The sequence below is a fragment of the Mustela nivalis genome (assembly GCF_964662115.1).
Source record: "Mustela nivalis genome assembly, chromosome: 2".
Lineage (NCBI taxonomy): Eukaryota > Metazoa > Chordata > Mammalia > Carnivora > Mustelidae > Mustela > Mustela nivalis.
Window position 1 is genome coordinate 142115377 of NC_139021.1, and position 18776 is coordinate 142134152.

At 39.4% G+C, this 18776-nt stretch overlaps 1 protein-coding gene across 10 annotated transcripts in view; it reads left to right on the forward strand.

Annotated features, from left to right (window-relative positions):
* NRG3 (neuregulin 3) overlaps nt 1-18776 on the forward strand; it is a 1043540-nt gene that overhangs the window by 899980 nt on the left and 124784 nt on the right. For 7 of the 10 annotated variants that reach the window (XM_082719379.1, XM_082719385.1, XM_082719381.1 and 4 more), the window contains exon 4: nt 14232-14258. In XM_082719379.1, coding sequence (XP_082575505.1) covers nt 14232-14258 — 27 coding nt within the window. The remainder of the gene's footprint in view (nt 1-14231; nt 14259-18776) is intronic. The other 3 variants (XM_082719382.1, XM_082719388.1, XM_082719380.1) reach the window with 1 other exon arrangement.

Genomic DNA, 18776 nt, shown 5'->3' on the forward strand with positions numbered 1-18776 from the left:
ATTGTATATATAGGGTTGCAATTGGTTGAGTTGTGTCCCCAAGATTCATACATTAAAGCCCCAACCCCAGGACCTCAAGATAGGAACTTATTTGAAGTTTGTCTTTACAGAGGTAATCAAGTTAAAATAAGGTCCTTCAGGTGGGCACTAATCCAATATGACAGAAATGTCCTTACACAAAAGGAGATTTGGACACAAACACACACACACACACACACACACACACACACACAGAGAATACCAAGTAAAGACAAAGGCAGCAATGAGGGTGATGCATCCAAGGAAGCTCAGAGATTGCCAGCCAGCCACAAGAAGTTCAAAGGAAGGCATGGAACAGATTCTCATTTGTTGGAAACCGCGAGACAGTAACTTCCTGTTGTTTAAGTCACCCAGTTTCTGATCCTTTGTTAAGGCAGCCCGAGAAAACTAACATGCAGGTGAAGCCCCTCCTCCTGCACCTTTACATTCTAGTCTGGAGCCGGGAGGGAAATAGGAAATTGCCAAAGAGATATGATAATACGCCCTATGTTAATAAATGCCAAGGAGTAAAGAAAAGTAAGTGAGGGAGATAAGAAGTGCCGTTTTATATAATATGAAGTCTGCTAAAATGCCATTAGAATTGAAAGGCAGTGAGAGATTGAATCGTGTTGATCATCTGGAGGAAGGGTATTAAGACAGAAGAAGCAGTCGATCCGTGGCCCTCAGGAAGAAGAATGCTTCTGGGTTAGACGAGCTGCAGGGAGGTAAAGGAGAGGGAGAACCATAGTCAAAAAGGAACATGGGAGAAATAAGGGAGGAGGATCATCTATGCCCATCTACGGAGGATGCTTCAAAAGTCTCCACTGAAGAGTTTAACAAGGAGGCAACCGAATGTTTGTGCTGGGAGGAAAAGATGAAGTTGGTGTAGAGGAGAGTTTGGCTTGTTGCAGTTATGTAACCTTCCAGAGTGATGGGGGTCAACAGCCATCACATAATTCATTCCTCTGACCCATCTCTTTGAGGTGACATTTGTGGACCCTGGTGAGATGTTGTCACACTTTTGTCCCTGCAATAAGCAAATGAATTTCATTTCCCCTGGAGAGGGCTCAGTTTGAACAAGGGGGAAAATGTCATTATTTAAATCTCCTATGACTTTCAACCTTTTATCTAGGATTCACCCTCCATCTATTAACATAAAAAAAAAAAGGAAAATTATTAAAACAAAATTCAGGCTGACTTGACACTAAGTAAAATTGTTTGGTTTAATAATATCAAATGCTCAGAGAAGAACATTTCAATAATAAGTGCCCAACAGCTGGAAATCCCACTACATTTGCTGAAAATTCCTTTGCACCTAGCTGCTTAAATATTTTGTTTAGTTACCATACAAATTGCTGCGTTTTATATTCCAATTTTTTTCAAGGACAAGAAATGCCAATTAAAAAAAATTAAGTAGAATAAAATTTATGGACAACATGGTGATATTGAGTTCAGTGTAATTGCATCTAATTTTGTAATATAACAAGTTAATCAGCTTCTTAAACTTGTAACAAATTTCTGTCTACAAAACATGGAGCCTGTGTGTATAAAAGGCCATTGTCTAGTGGGTTTGAGCAGTGAATACTTGAAAACTGGGTTTGAATCCCAGCATTGCTGGTCACCAGTTAAGGAATCTTATTAACCTCTACGTGCCTCAGTTTCACCTCTGATGTAGAGATAAAACAGCTGTAGGTTTTCATAAAATTGCTGTAGGTTTTAAATGAATTAAGACATGTTAAGTGTGCTTAGGATTCTCTGCTTAGATTAAGCCTTCATAAAATTTAAGCTATATTAATTTCACTTTCCTCATTTTCTATTTTAAGTTCCATGGAATTAGAGAAGAGTAGAATCGCAGTCTATTACTGACTCTTAACCCTTGAGGTTGGTTGTTGAGCTCTGGAAAGAGGCGTGGCTTACGCAGGGCCCAGGCATTGGTGCTGTTGGAGAAGGGCAGAGGCTGTCCCTTGCCTGTCTATGTTAGCACCTGCTGAGATGTCCTAATTACTGTCATGTTTTCAGTCTGGAGAGGTCATTGCTGCATCCTATAGTCTTCCCAAACTTCATAGCTCCTTGATGTCAAGCTTTCAGTGATGGTGCCCATCAGGTGTGTAGGGAATAAAATGGTCTGCATAACTCTTCCTTCCTGGCCTATCTAAGGCCATCTGTCCTGAACCTGTAGGCATTCCATCCTTCAGTGTGAAGCTGCCTTTGGGAGAGCAGTAGGCATGGGCTTCTCTTCAGTCTTGGTGCCTCCGGGGGTCTGTACTTAGGAAGCTCAAGGCAGTCCTGTTTGGGGAACCTGTTTCACTTCCTTTAAATGCAACAGTGGATATTAGAAGTGCATGGTTTGCTGAAGCAGTGTGCAAGTTTCTTTCCGAAGGTCACCTCCCAGGCCTTTGGGCTTTCCTCCATCTCTCCCCTTCCTAGAAAATCTCTAACATACTAATCTGTGAGCGGAGTCTGACTCTGTCTGTACTATCAAATCTAACATTTTATATTTCATTTCCTTCCAGACCCAAGAATTTGCAATGCAGAAACTTTCTTTTTTCTTTTTTATTGCCAAGACCTTTTCTCCCTGAAGCAATAGAGGATAGAAAGAACTACCAGGGGGCCCCTGGGTGGCTCAGTGGGCTAAGACTTTGCCTTCGGCTTGGACCCTGATCTCAGGGTCCTGGGATCCAGCCCTGCATCAAGCTCTCTGCTCAGCAGGGGGTCTGCTTTCCCCCCTTCCCCGCCCACCTCTCTCTGCCTGCCTCTCTGCCTAATTATGATCTCTCTCTCTCTCTCTCTGTCAAATAAAAATAAATAAATAAATAAAATCTTTAAACACACACACACACACACACACACACACTAAAGAACTACCAGTCACAGAAATCACACTGAGTAAAACTTCAAAAATCCATGCAGTTGTATAGTTTTTCTTTATTTAATCAAATGTTCTCTCTGTGCCAGGAAGATCCCAGAATCTATAATATAAAAAGAAATTAAGCATCATCTATTTATTAAGTCATATACCATCATTTGGGGGAAGCTGGGCAAGTAAACAAAGAACTCCAATAATTAAAGTATGATTTCACTTAAGAGCACATACATTTAAGAAATTCTGTGAAAGACTTTATTTAGAGACATTATATGGGAAAAGACGTGCTTTCCAGAATTCGCCAGAGGGTGCATGCGAGGTGAGGCGTTGGAACGGGATAGAGAGTGTGGAGGTAGGGCTGGAGAAGCCGACTGGGGTTGGATCACTGATGTTTGATGTACATGGTCTGCAAGGCAAGGTGGCAAGTTTTCTGTGGGTGACAGCAGCATGAGTTAATGGAATGAGATGCTTCCCATCTTGAGCAGATTCATCCACATCTCTAAATCTTAGTTTCCTCCACTCTAAAATACTATCTCTAGGAAGGATGTTATCTGGATGCGCCAGGAGGGTGTCATACAGACTTTCAAGTATGTCATTTGTAGATGGTCGTTTAGAGGAATGATGTTGTAGATTCTGTTCATTTGCCTTGTTAATGTCTAAGTGATGTAAAATTAGAATTTTCTAGATTCATCCCTACTCAGCTTCTGACATCTGCACACCATTTTGAGAAAGTAATCTCACTAATAACAGGACACCAAGCAGAATGATTATTTCTCTTAAATATCTAGGATATGTATATGGTTATCCAGTCTCTGGAAGAAGGGAGTAGGACGACAAGGGGGAGAACTTCAAAGTACGTGGATTCGACTGAGGTCCCAGCTAATTATAGGCAAAATTAGATAATAGTTTCTTCCATTATTTTAATAAAGGCTCTTCCCTTGATTTTTCTACTCTACTAAGAGTAATCCAGCTACTCTGGGGGAAGCCATTATTTCGAGAAGTCTCTGCCAGTTTAATTTCTATTTCTTTATTTCTATTAAATAAAGACAGCTTACATTAGTCCTCATGTTATTAACTACTTAATGGATTTGGGAAGCAGGTAGCAAAAGAATTGTTCTTTGCATTTAAATGAGACAAATAACCCTCTCAGCCGATTATGCATTTAGGGAAAAAAGTTTCATCCTATTGCTACATTTTAAGTCTGCAAAAGTAATAAATTAATCCATTAGTGAGCCCAAGTGTGTCATCTGTTGTGCTCATTATCAAGTATTCCCAGGTGTTCAGGGGTTTATAAGCATAAATTGATGTGGCTTTTAAATTTGGTAACAGAAATATCCAGCATAAGGATGGTAAGCTACGAAACTATTCCCACACCATTGCTTTTTATTTAAAAAAAAAAAAAACACAACTTACAGAATTAAATATTAAATTAAGATGTTCCCCAATATTGCAATATGTTATTTTGTCCGAAGGAAGCAATGACACATAATTAACCATAGAAAGCATAGGGTTGCCACCTTTTCTTCCCAGTTGCCTGATTTTACGTATCATTTTAGAAGCACAATAGCAACTATTAGGCACCATCAATAAATGATTTTCAACAAACAAGTAGATTGGTTTACTCAGACGCTCATTATCCATTCATTTCTGTATTTAGTCAACAAAAATGCTTTGAGCACTTAGTACTTGCTAGAGAGGGAACCGGGTCCAGAAGGTGAGATCGCTGGACACGACCACAAGACGGGACTGAAAGAGCAAAGCGTTCCTGGAAAGCACACCACTGGAGGTACTGTCTGAGCGGAGTCTAAAAAAAATGAGCAAAAGATAGCAGCTCTTCCGAACACCTGCTGCATGTTGTGTTCAAACATTTTCATTCATTCCCTAGGTGGAGCTCAGTTTGTGTATGGAAAAGAGGCAGGAGGTGAGCACAGGAGTGCAGAACACGATCGTCACGCATGGCTAAGGAGAAAAACCTCTCATGGAGGCTTTTCTCTGTAAGTCTAGTGGCTATCAGATTGCTTCTTTTTTTTTAAAGAGACAATAAAATAAAAACTTCTTAAATGAATAGCCACCTGTGTGAAGACCTCCATCGACTGAGATGGTAAAATAGAGGGAAAAAACGTTACCTGTTTTTTTTTTTTTTTTCCCCTTCCCTGCAGTTGATTCATGATTCCCTGAGAGGTAACTCCAAATATAGAATTTGTGTATGTGTGTGTGTGTGTGTGTGTGTGTGTCTGTGTGTGTTGGAAATGCCCAGAAAATCTGGAAGACTCAGGAGGCAAATACAGCCTGAGAGATACCATTATTGTTTTACTTTATAGTTCACTCTATTATAGAATAAGCTTCCAACATCTGTGCTCTTTTTGGCCTTAGCCCGAAACATTTACCTCAGCTTGTTGTAAATTGCACTTTCTCAGCTACCACACATTGTTTCCTGATAAATGATTCAAGTGATTCCTAAGTTACATACAGAAATTGTGTGACAAAGATGTGACAAAGATGTACGTGTGCTGGAACTTTGCAGATAATACCCTGTGCATTCTTGGAGTTCAGATCTATACACCCATCCGAACATTAACTAAATATCCTTTGATTTGGGAAAATTTTCTAGAAAGATTTATAGGTATTGTCTCTTCAGTATTGAAAAAAATGCCACTAGAGATGTCATGTTCCTTGGAATCCTCAAAAACCAAAGTGACAGAAAATAGGCTGGGTGTGTTCTGAAGGTATACGAACAGCATAAGCAGTGAGCAAAGGGGCTGACCCACATAGCATTTCAGTCAATAAATATTTATTGAGCATCTACAAAATGTCAGACTCTGAGAGGCTGCCGTGATAACTCAGCGAGGAAAAGAAACAAGCACCCTTCACCCTGGGATTTTAGATACTTTTGAACCCTAAGAATCTAGGATCCTATAAACATGACCGTTAGTTTTTCACAGAAGTTTATTTTTCTTCAGCTGTTCAATGGGGCTTGGTAGCACTACCTTACAGGCTCATCTTAAAATTATGTGAAATAATGTGTGTCGAAGTACACAGTGAGAAGATAAGAGGAGCTGAGAAAGCCAACAAACTACGAGAAGATGCTGGGGGAATTACTGTAAGTCCAGGAACTGGAGCCCATAGTGCATTGAGCTGTGCAAATTTACTGTCATTAATTATATAATCAAAAAAGCGGTTCCTTTTTTGAATGAAGAATTCTATGCAATGCTGATGCTCATCCAGTTCTCCCCTCAGTAATTGTGAACATAGAATCAGATTTAAGTCTAAACCTCCAAGTGTGATCTCTAGAAAATTCCACAGGCTACTGAAGCAAGATTCACATCTGAAGAGCAGCCGAGGCAGATGGTCCCTCATGACCACCTGCCGTAATCCTGTTTCGATATTTCACCCTACGAAGCAGAATGCTCATCTTGAGTTCGCATCCACCTGCGGCCCCGTCTCCCTGGCTGTCTTTCCTACAAAGGGGTATTGCTATTTAGAGGACGAGTAGAAGCTATGAAATAAAGGTGTCTCTATTTAACAGGAATCGGCAATAGAGCTTTTGAGAAGAAAAATGAAGAGGCCATGTTTATAGCAGGCCCATGGAAAGAAGAACAGGGCTGTGTACTTTTCTGAAAAAGTGGTTTTGCTTCTCTATGATTGATGACCTGTCTGGTGTGAGGCTGGCCACAGTAATAATGTCAGGGTTTACTCTCAACAGTAGAAAAAGCTGTCAATTCTGATATGATGGAGGGGAGAGGAGCATTGGGATTATGGAGCTAAAATGGCCACGGGGTGTCCTCTGATCCAGGCACAGAACGCATGGTAATCTTGTGTAAAATTGGCCTTGACTTTATTTTGCATGCACAGAAGAAAGACTAGAAAAAGCACAAAAGGGGCGCCTGGGTGGCTCAGTGGGTTAAAGCCTCTGTCTTCGGCTCAGGTCATGATCCCAGGGTCCTGGGATCGAGCCCCGCATCAGGCTCTCTGCTCCGCGGGGAGCCTGCTTCCACCTCTGCCTGCTTCTCTGCTTACTTGTGATTTCTCTCTGTCAAATAAATAAATAAAATCTTAAAAAAAAAAAAAAAAGAAAAAGCACAAAAAATTAACAGGATGTACTTTAAGGAGGTATAAGAGAGGTGTTAATTTCTTATTCATATGGTGTTTTGCTTTCTAAACTCGATTTATGAACACGTGTAAATTATAAAATCAAATATATCGTTCTGATAAAAACACACATTTAACAAGGTAGCATACTTTAGCAAAGGGAGCATAGAGATTGGAATCTGACGGGCAGTTCACCTCCTAAGTTGCATTAAGTAGCTGGAAAAAAGGATACTATAAGAATATCCCTCTCCTGGGGCGCCTGGGTGGCTCAGTGGGTTAAGCTGCTGCCTTCAGCTCAGGTCATGATCTCAGGGTCTTGGGATCGAGTCCCGCATCGGGCTCTCTGCTCGGCAGGGAGCCTGCTTCCCTCTCTCTCTCTGCCTGCCTCTCCATCTACTTGTGATTTCTCTCTGTCAAATAAATAAATAAAATCTTTAAAAAAAAAAAAAAAAAGAATATCCCTCTCCTTTTAGGACAACAATACCTAGAGAGGGACTGTCCTGCCTCACCCGCCAGCCCTGTGCTCACATCCTTGCCTGCTCTCCTCCGTCCCCACTGTAGGAACTTGGGCCTGAAAGATTCAGGTCAGGCTGCTCCTCACCTTCCAGTTGTGCATTCTCTTAGTCATGGCCAAGTGTCACTGCCCCCTAATGTCACAGTTACATGCTCTGGTAGCCTGTGGTGAACCCTAATCCCCTATCCTTTGGTCCCTGACTCTTTTTGAAATATATCTATATTCTGTAGATCCCAAGTGTTGCTTCCAGGCTGACGCCCCCCTCAGCAACCACCATCTGGTCTCCCCTCAGCCCCGCTGTTGTCCTAACCAGAAACCTTCAAGTCTATCCCAGCCTTTCCTACTTTGTCTATCTTGCCATAATAAACTGGAACATGCATACCGATGTCTCCGCACACCGCATCTCTTAACCATATCCATGATCTTATCTAGGAGCAAGCAGAATACATCCACTGTTGAAGCACGAGGCAATTACGTCTCTTTACAGCAATTTTGGAAACTACTAGAAAATGATAAGCCAGGTGTTCGGGGTCAGCAGATATTCAAGACCCAGCTTACCATCTTCACAAATCCAATTTTGTCTTCTCAGCTGAGATGGACTACCTCTTCCTAACGTGTCACCAGTGAAAAGTCATTTGACAAGGACCTGGGGGCGGACTCTATGCAGTGACAGGTTTCAGTTCTGCTCTCAAGAAAAAACATTTGCAGCTGATAAGGTTTATAGTCGGGTGGCTGTTCTGGACACTCACGTGGCATCTATTTCCCAGGGTAGGTGCCATAGTCATTAATTCCACAGGGGACTTCATGACCCAGTGGTTATTTACATCCAGGTGGGAACTACTGACTCCTGAACCACTGCCAGGAGAGCTCAGCACACATGTGAAGGCCTGCAATACAGAAACCTGTTGCACTTTAAGCCAGTATTCTAACTTTTTAAAACCCAGAACATCATTTTCATGTGGCCCGTTTTTCCATATCCCATGGGACAGGGTTTGAAAGCATCACAGATGGGATTGTGCTGTGATAGAATTGCCTTGTTCAGTGCACTTGTAACACAGACGTGACACGGAAACCTACATTCATGTGCAACTGTCCCAGGGCTGCACTGCAGTGAGTGTCTTGTTACTTACCACAAGTAGCATCTTGTCTCATCTTGCCCTGAGATTGGAAGCAAGTTAAGGATTGTTTTCTCTTCCTCACCCTGTCTACCCTGAGGACATTGTTGGTAGCCTCCATCCGTCCATCCACGTACAAAAAAAAGACTTAGAACTGCTCACACACAGGGAACCAGGGACACTTTGGAAATGTGGGCCTTGAATTTCCAGGAGTTTTTGACTCTTACAAATATAAAGTTTGTCCCTCATGTTACCGGCCTTACCCTCAAATCTCAGTATTTCAGGTCTAGGGGGCGCCTGTGTGCCTCAGGCAGTTGAGCGTCCCACTCTTGATTTTGGCTTAGGTCATGATCTCAGTCTGGGTCACGAGACAGAGCCCTGTGCTGGGCTCTGTGCTCAGCGGGGAGTCTGGTTGGGATTTTTTCTCCCTATCCTTCTGCCTTTCCCCCACACACATGCTCTCTCTCTCTCTCTTTCTCAAATAAATAAATCTTTAAAAAGAAAGGATATACTGGGTCTGCAGCAGGGCTGCTGTCATTTGTTGAGTCTGTTACCAATTATGAGATTGTTTGGTTCAATGTTTGGCACATATTCAGACTCAACTTTTTATATCACCTTGCTGTATGTTCAAGCACATCACTTCAGTTAGACCAGCTTCATCATGAAGAGATCTTCCTAGTAACCAGTGAAGAAATATTAATGAGTTGCCAGTTTGGTTCCTTGGACCACCTAGCTTGTATTTGGCACTTGATCAATCAACAAGGGTAAGCGAGTAAATAAGCCTTGTTTCTCCAGTGCCTGAGGATACATGAAAATAATTTGTTCTTTTAAGTGGATTCAATAACTCCTCCCTGAACATTTTGTTACCTGCTAGCTTTGTAAAAAATCGCTTTTTCTTCACAGGGAGTGTAAATGCAAACCCTGGGTATATATATATGTAAGTGATGGCGGAGAGTCAAGCTGCTAAGTTTGAATTCCATCTCCTCCACTTACAACAATGCAGTGGAAGGGAGTTCTGGCCCATCTCCATGCCTCTGTTCCTCATGTGTGACACAAGGATACTGACAGTCGGTCAGGGTCTGCAGGCGATATTTAAAGCAGTTCCTGGCAATAGTAAATGCTCAGTAAATATTAGCCACTATGATATTGTCAAAAGGGGTGAATATCCCAGAAGAACCACAATTTTTTACATATAAGAGTTAATCAAACTCAGCCATAAAAAGTTAATATCACTCAGCTATAAAAAAATGAATGAGATCTTGTCATTTGCAACAACACGGATAGGACCTAGAGGGCATTATGCTATGTGAAATAAGACAGAGAAAGACAAATACTTTATTATTTCACTTATATGCGGAATTTAAACAAAATGAAACAACTGAACAAACAGAAACTGACTCATAAATACAGAAAACAACCTTGGTGTTTGCCAGAGGGGAGGGAGCTGGAGGGATGGGTAATACAGGTGAAGGGAGGGAAGAACAGAATAAAGTTCAGCTGTTAAAAAGATAGAAATTTCACATTCTAGTACATACTAGAGGGGAAATCAAACTGTTTTTGCTTAAGCTATGTCCCTCCTATTCCACTCCAATATCTGTGTAATTCTTGGCATGTACTTTGTTGACTGAATGAATAAATGCAAAATTAATTAATTAATTCTCATCAGATCCCTCTTGGTGATTTCATGCAAGCCTGAATATCCCCAGGAAAGCTGTTGGCTTTAAGAAATAGCCAGTGAAGGGCACCTGGGTGGGTCAGTCAGTTAAGCATCCCACCCTTGATTTCAGCTCAGGTCATGATCTCAGGGTCCTGAGATCAAGCTCCATGTCCGGCTCTACGCCCATGCTCTCTCCCTCTCCTTCCTGCCTCCCTCACCTCCCCTTTTCTCCATTCTTAAAATGAAACAAAACAAACAAAAACACAAAGAACTGGTGAAAGGTTATGAGAAATATGATGCTTTATGTTCTGTATATGACTCAGTAGACAAAATTAATTGCTCTTCTGTCACGTTCTTCATGGATTTTCATCGATCCTTTTGTGTAAAACAAAGCCGATCGGTTGCTTTAGACCTGTAGTAATGATCATGGTTTTTAGCACTTTACTAAAATGATGGAAGTATGTGTCTGTTGTGTGTGTGTGTGTACACACACATGAGAGAGATTTTAAACAATCTTTTTATTTATATGTTTCAGTCGTGTCAGTTTTCATGAATTTCATTATAAAGATTAAAAAATATGTTCTTTAAAAAAATCAAGAATATAAATGCCACCTTGCTTGATAGTATTTCTGAGAATTACAACTCTAATAATTAGATGTAACTTTTCTGCTATGCTATGCTACGGGAAGACCGATATCCTTTCCTTAAGAAATCTACTTGCCTTTCTGGTGCCTGGGTGGCTCAGTTGGTTAAGCATCTGTCTTTGGCCCATGTCATGATCTCGGGGTCCTGAGACCGAGTCCCGCCTCGGGCTTTCTGCTCAACAGCGAGCCTGCTTCTCTCTCTCCCTCTGCCTGCTGCTCCCCCTGCTTGTGCGTTCTCTCTCTCTCTTTCTCTGTGTGTGTGTGTGTGTGTGTGTGTAAAATAAATAAATAAATTCTTTTTTTTTTAAAGATTTTATTTATTTATTTGATAGACAGATCACAAGTAGGCAGAGAAGCAGGCAGAGAAGCAGGCAGAGAGGAGGAAGCAGGCAGAGAGAGAAGAGGAAGCAGGCTCCCCACTGAGCAGAGAGCCCGATGAGGGGCTTGATCCCAGGACCCTGGGATCATGACCCGAGCCGAAGGCAGAGGCTTTAACCCACTGAGCCACCCAGGTGCCCCAATAAATAAATTCTTAAAAAGAAAAAAAAAAGAATTCTCCTTACTTTTCAGTGTTTAGATAAATTTCAAATTCCGGTTTGTCTCTTCTACTGGTCCTGAATTAATTGTGGCATAAGAACTTCAGATTGCTCTCCACTTTACCAAGCATGCCACTCACTTCTTGGTGTAGTCTCCAGACTCACAAAGCCTGATTCTCCAGTTCCCCCATCACATCTGGAAGTGAAGCAGACAAGTCTGTGGAAAAGAATGAAGAGTGACCGTTGGTTCTATTTGCTGGCAAAACAAACCACAGACAAACAGCCACTTCTGGGACACCTCAGCACCCCCAGAGAATTCTTGTTCAACCAGGCTGAGGGGCTAATGACTTTCTACCTGCCCAGTCATACCATGGACATCATGGTCTGTTTCCATATTTCTATATACTTTCTTCTCCTGACTTCTTTCCTGCACATCTTTTCTGATTGTTTGCAAAACTTTTTTTGTTTTGTTTTGTTTTTTACTCCTAATCTTATTTTTTTTTTCCCTTTAGTTTCATGATGGGTAATCTCACTGAAATCTCTGTGTGTTAATACCGCATGCAGCTCTGCTTTTCCTCCAGGGCCCCAAGGGCATACCATAAGGAAGCTGCTTATTCGCACAAGAACCAAACATGGTCTTGCAACTTCTCTACAATCCTGTTCTTTCACATGGCATATTGCTTCTTCCAAGAGCAAGCTTATGGGTCATTGGCCTCTCCTGCTAATGCACGCATTCTGGTGTTCCATGATAGCACCATTACAAAGAATTAACAGCTCTTTTTGTCTATGGGGTCCCTCTGATTTCTGAATCACTGGAGAATTAAAATTCTGTCTGTTCATGAAAGTGTGCTTGGTATCTACCATAGTATATAGTGAGTAATCAAAAAATGCCATGGAGAGAAACTAATGCATCAACTTAAAAAAAAAAAAAAGTTACCATCTTTTTTTTTTTTTTTTTAAAGATTTTATTTATTTATTTGGCAGAGAGAGATCACAAGTAGGCAGAGAGGCAGGCAGAGAGAGAGGAGGAAGCAGGGTCCCTGCTGAGCAGAGAGCCCGATGCGGGGCTCGATCCCAGGACTCTGGGATCATGACCTGAGCCGAAGGCAGAGGCTTTAACCGACTGGGCCACCCAGGCGCCCCACCATCTTTTTTTCTATAAAATACATGTCTCGATTATTTACCTTATAAATGAACAACTTGTGGGCGAATTTATAAATACAGAAAGTAGATTGGAGGTTACCGGGGGTTGGGGGAGAAGGAAATGAGAAATTATTGCTTTGTGGGTACAGTTTATCTTTGGAGTGATGGAAAAGATTTTAGAAATACAGTGGTGATGGTTGTACAGGATTATGAACATAATTAATGCCACTAAATTGTGTATTTAAAATGGTTAAAATGACTAGTTTCATGTTGTATATACTTTGCCACTATAAAATTAAAAAAATGAATTATTTAAAAATAGGAAAGATATTAAAATAGTCAAGATAACTAAATGCATATTTTCTAAAAAGAAAAACTTCTTTGCTAAATAGACAACTCAAAAAAGGAAACCCAGTAATTAGTCTTAGAAACAAATACAGTTGTAGCAATACTTGTTTTTCACATATTCTCATTTAAGAAATATATTACTGCAATAAAAACCATCATTAAATAATACAGTGAGGGTAAAAGTGAAGGAGTGAATAACCAAATGATTTAAAGAAAGCACCATTTTTTAAAGATTTTATTTATTTACTTGAGAGAGAGCAAGAATGACCACTAGAGAGAGAGAGAGAGAGAGGAAGAGAGGGAGCGGGAGAAGCAAGCTCCCTGCTGAGCAAGGAGCCTGATGTGGGGCTCTATCCCAGGATCCTGGGATCCTGACCTGAGCCAAAGGCAGCTGCTTAACCAAGTGAGCCACCCAGGTGCCCTAAGAAAGCAACATTTAAATAAACCTCTGTGGTTGAGTACCTGAGTATAGTCAGGCCCAGTTTATCCCTGAGACCACAGACAGACAGCATTAGTGCGTCAAAAAGGTCAGCTGTCCACATAACACATACAAGGGAAACAGACGTGGACCTATCTGTCATGCATTTTTGATAGGAAGCACTGCCAAGTTTAACCGTCCTAAGACTGATGGGTCAGACAGACTGGATTTGTGCCCTGGATCTGCTTCAAGTCTTTAGTCTCACTGAACCATAGGTTTATCATCTAACAAATAAAGAGGGGAAAAAATCCAGTATCATTTCATTTTTGTGAAGGTGAAGAGGGCCTGGTTAAGGTTTCATGCAGAAGTTACTTACCTGCATATGATTAACATAGGGGTCCAGATTAATTTATATTGAACAAGTAAATATATATAAATATAATATATATAAATACAAATATATAAATATATCAATATAAATCTATAAAATATCATGAGTTCTGAAAATAACTTAGTACCAGATATTCCTTGTGGGAACTTTTTTGATCTTTTTCTTTCCTGTTTTTTTTTTTCTTTTCCGTTTTGCCAAATTTTTACTTAGCGTACTTAGAAATTGGTGCAATATTATTTCATCTATAGCTCCAGGCCGTTGGGAAATATGAGTCAGTGTTCAGAGCACCCCTAATTGTGGGCAATCTGTAAGTTATCTGTCTCAAAAAATGGTTGCTAAAATAAAGACATATTCTTTGGGTTGAAAGGTCAGACTTAAAATAAAAAAAAAAAAAAAAGGGAGGTCAGACTTAGAAGCATTGAATTCCATTTGGGATTTTTTTCTAATGTTTTCTCTTTTTCTGTTTCTCTTCCTCACATGCTGACTTTGGTGTAGCAGACCACTTGGGGATTGAATTCATGGGTAAGACTAAACAATTTGCTCCTTAAATATCTAGAAAAAGCTTAGTTTCATAATGTGTATAGTGTTCTCCTTCCCCATCTGATTATAATCGAAATGTCTCATTATCAGATGCTGTTAGTAGTAAAAAGTGTTTTTGTTGATTTTTCACTAAGTAATGGCTCAAAATGAAAGACTTAACTACTTATTGGGAAGGCAATTGAATGTAAAGTGCAGCTCTGGAATCATACAAAGGTTGAATTTGGCTTCTAGCTTTGTTTGCTCTATTTCTCAATTTTCTTATCTGTAAAATAGTTCTTATTTGACTGCACATGTAAATTGCTTAGCACAATGTCTACAAGAAGGCAAATACTCAATAAATGAAAATAATAGTGATGGCTTAAAAATGTTAGCTTTATTATTTTCTGCTCTAATTTCTTATCCTTTTGCATGATGCCTGCTTTGTATACATTTTAGTATCAATCAGTTTGGAGTATGAACCTTATAAACATTTCCCTTTACAAAATTAAATTATTTCTTGTGAAAGTAGTTGCTGTGAGTGGTATATTTTTAAAAGCATTAGGATGTCTTCCACAGAATTATTATTATATTCAGGAACTATTATTATTGTTATGTTCATAGATAATTACAATAAGAATTGAACATACTTTTCTGAGTTGATTTCATAAGTAAAATAAAAAATTTTAAAAAATAAAAACAGTCCATTGGTTTGATATACATCATGGTGCTAAAACGGAGAGATCTCGGGAGTTAAAGTTAGTGAAATTGAAAAGACCTAAACTTGAAATCCAAATTAATAATTCTTTGCTTGTTTGGCTTTTGTCGAACTTCAGATTTTTCTCTTATATAACATAGATATTAATACTTGATATGTAAATGTGGTTATTGTGATGATATTTATAAATTTAATTGTATCATTTATCTATTCACCCATTCATTCAGCAAATAATTATCAAGTGCTTACTATAAGAAAAAATGCAAAGTATTAGAGATCAAAAAAGGAGTAAAAATGGACAAAAAAAACCTGGTCCAATGACACAGTCTAGTGAGCTTACAGATAAAAGGTAATAAACCAGTAGGTATACAGCTGAGACTTTCCTAAGCCTCTTTAGGCAAGATGCTACTAGCTTAGACTAGTGTGATTGTGGAAGATATGGGAAAAATGAGAGCTATGTAGGACATGGTGTCAACATACGTATTTGAGGAGAATTAATTTTTGAAGATTAGAAATGGGAGATTATCAAAGATGATGCAAGGTTCATAGTTCACCTATTTAAATTAAAGTTGGGCCCATTTACTGAAAAAGAACACTGGAAGAAGAACAGATTTATGGGAAACGTCTTACTAGGTTAGGTTTGGCAATGTTGAGTTCTGGGTACCTCTGATATATTGAGAGAGGATGTCAAGTTCGTAGTGTCCTGCTGGAAGTTTCTAGGGTTGATTAGAGCTTAGTGATTTAATATTTATACTGGAGTTGATCTTCCCTGTTGTGTGGTATTTTTCATTAGTGTTCTATTATTTGGGTTTTATATCACAGAAAAAGCAGACAGTTCAATTCCTGCAGGCTTGGGGTTTTGGTAGAATAGATGAGATGAAAAATCATAAGGGCAGGATAACATTCTAATGAAGCATCATGAAATGAAAAGCAGATGCAGAAGGAATTGACAAAAGGCTAGCTACCTGAGTGTAATCAATGAGAGTCCTTGAGCATGTTGTTGGCTCGGAGAGGAGACTATAGTCATATGGGCCAGGAATTACAGAAAATGATGGGCAGGGTCCTGTAGAAGAGTATAAATTGTGAGAAGGATATGTGGCTTGTACTATCCTCATTTACCAGGGATGGTGGGGATTAGCAACGTGGAAGTCTGGGCATCAACAGTCACTTTGTGGATAGTGGGTACTGGGTCTAGTGGATACAGAAATTTGTCCCCACTGGATTGTGGTGATTGCAAGCTTTGAGAATAGAGATTCGAAAAGTTCTATAATTGAATGACTGCATATATAGGGAACACCCCAGGTGGGTTTGGGCTAGCTTCACACTTCACAAGTGGTATGGCCATGGTTAGGTAAGCAAAAACTTACTGTATTGATGTTGATTATAACTGTTTAAAAAAAAAAAAAAAAGGACCCGTCACCATCCTATTGGACTTTTCCTAAGGACCTCCAGTAACATAATTTACCTTATGGTGACAATTTGCTATGGAACCAAGGTATGTGTTTAAAAAATATGTGTTAAAACATTTACAAGACTTCAGTTACCGGTACGTGAAAAATAATAGATAATTGTGTAGTTCATCTCTATGAATCTCAAGACTAAGGTTATAGTGAGTCTTAAAAAACTTGGTGTCAAATTGTAGCTATAAAGCCTTATATGAGTGGGTTCTCAATGTATGAATATTTGACTCTGGCAGTAGAGATTGCCTTGTACAGAAGGGGTTGGGCAAGAAGTCAGAAAGGAATATGTAGCATGTGTACAGATAATGACAACTAATAAAGGCTTGTTTGAAATGGTGAGTAGGTTAGTGAATGAACTGTTTCCACTGGCCTTACTAGTTCCTGCTAGTGTTCACCCCTATCCATATTCTAACTGAATATGTAAAATTCTGTTTGTTGCTTTGGGAACATATATTTTCACATAACAAAATATTAACTTGTGATTTTAGAGTCCATCTGAGTAAAATTCCTTCCACCGAAGTTTACTGCCTCACATCCCAATAATAGGACCTCTGTAGCACAAATACAGCTGGGAAGCAGAAATGTAGGCATAGTCTCTATAAACTTAATCACAACGGTATGTTGGAGTACCTAAAATGATCATTGTCAGTTCTGTTTTAATGAGTTCTAGAATAGCTTTCTTCTCAACGTTCATCATTTTTACTTTGGGCAATGTTAATTTCATCTTTCCTTCAGTTGGAACTCACATCACAAAATGATGATATGAAGCACACAGCTCTTTCCCCCAAGTCTTTGTATTCCCAGTGGCCAAGTTTATGTTATTGATCAGATGCAAAAGCTGAATACTTTATACAGTTTAATAAATTCCTATTTAAAGCAGGAATGCCAAATCATATGACTCAATAAGAGTCCAGCTATTTAATCAACGTACACTTCTCACACTTACTGTATGCCAGATGTATAAGATACTAAAGATCTAGACATATAAGCCACATCCTTTAATGCCCAAAGGCTCTGAAACTAAAAGAAAGCTACACATAATTGAGGTAATTAACAAATGCTATCAGGATGACATAGGCAAGGTACAATGAAGGAAAAAAACCCAGAATTTTAAAAAAGCATCTGAATGTGTTTTGGGAAATTCAGAGACAGCTTTCTGGGGTAGGAGACATGTAAACTGAGTACTAGCCAAAGTGGATAAACTGTATTGAGTGATGCCATAGTCCAAATCTGTCCCAGCTCTGTATTATTTCCACATTAGGGTGGGACTTGCTATTTTAGTCTCCCTATCTGGGTCTGTAAGCTCCCTAGAGTCACGACTTTAGGACCAAAGAAAGCATATCAAGTTCAGAAAAACACTTAACCAAAAAGCTTTTTCTGAGTTGATTTATTAATTTTAAGGAATAATTATCCTATAAGCCATGCTAAACCTAATGTCCATAAAACTGTCAGCATTCAAAAGGACTTTTGCTTAATTATATTCATGAATTTTTCTTAATGATGTTTCTGGGACCAGTACAATGGGCATACCAACAACAAATACTGCCCTGGAATACAGTATCAGTTTACAAAAATAAAGCTAAGTGATATAAATAGGTCAGGAATCTGAAGGTACGTGAAAACACAAAATTGTGTTTGTAAAAAAAAAAGTAAAGTCAGAGTTTATACTAAGTCGGTATTCAAAAAAATATTTCTTGAATTAATGACTTAATCTACTCATCACGCATGCATGAGGGAAAATGGAGGTTTTTAAGGTCAGATGTTCACAGTTTTCCACACAGGGTGAAAAGATCAAGAGATGGAGTAGACACACTTCACCGTAAGCACAAACACTGAGAAATCTTCCCAAAGGTCCAGAGGAGACAGATGGCCAAAGGGTATGTCAGACTGGCCTAAGTTTGGAAGGCACATTGATCATGAAGAGGGATTTCTCATCTGAGAACTATCTCACTGCAGTGTCAGGTGCTCAATCAGGGAGCGTATCTCATTATATCCATTTGAGCTCTTTGTTATGCAGCTATTTCTTTGACAATGCCCTGATGCATTGGATGCTGTAGGCATCAAAGATGTTTGTATAAAAGCAGGTGCAATGCCACTTGCAAACATATTAGCAAACCACAGGGAGAGCTGAAGATTGTGTGGGAGATCTCTCATGCGAATTTTTTTCATTCTCATATGGAAAAATAAAAGGAACTCTGTCAGTTAAATGTCTTGTTTGTGATTTGACATTGTTTTAAGGACAACATGATATATTTATGCAGATTTTGATTGAGTAAACCCTAGCATAATTTTTTTTTAATCAAAAGGTTTATAGAACTTGGGAAAAGGAGATTCTTAACTAAAATC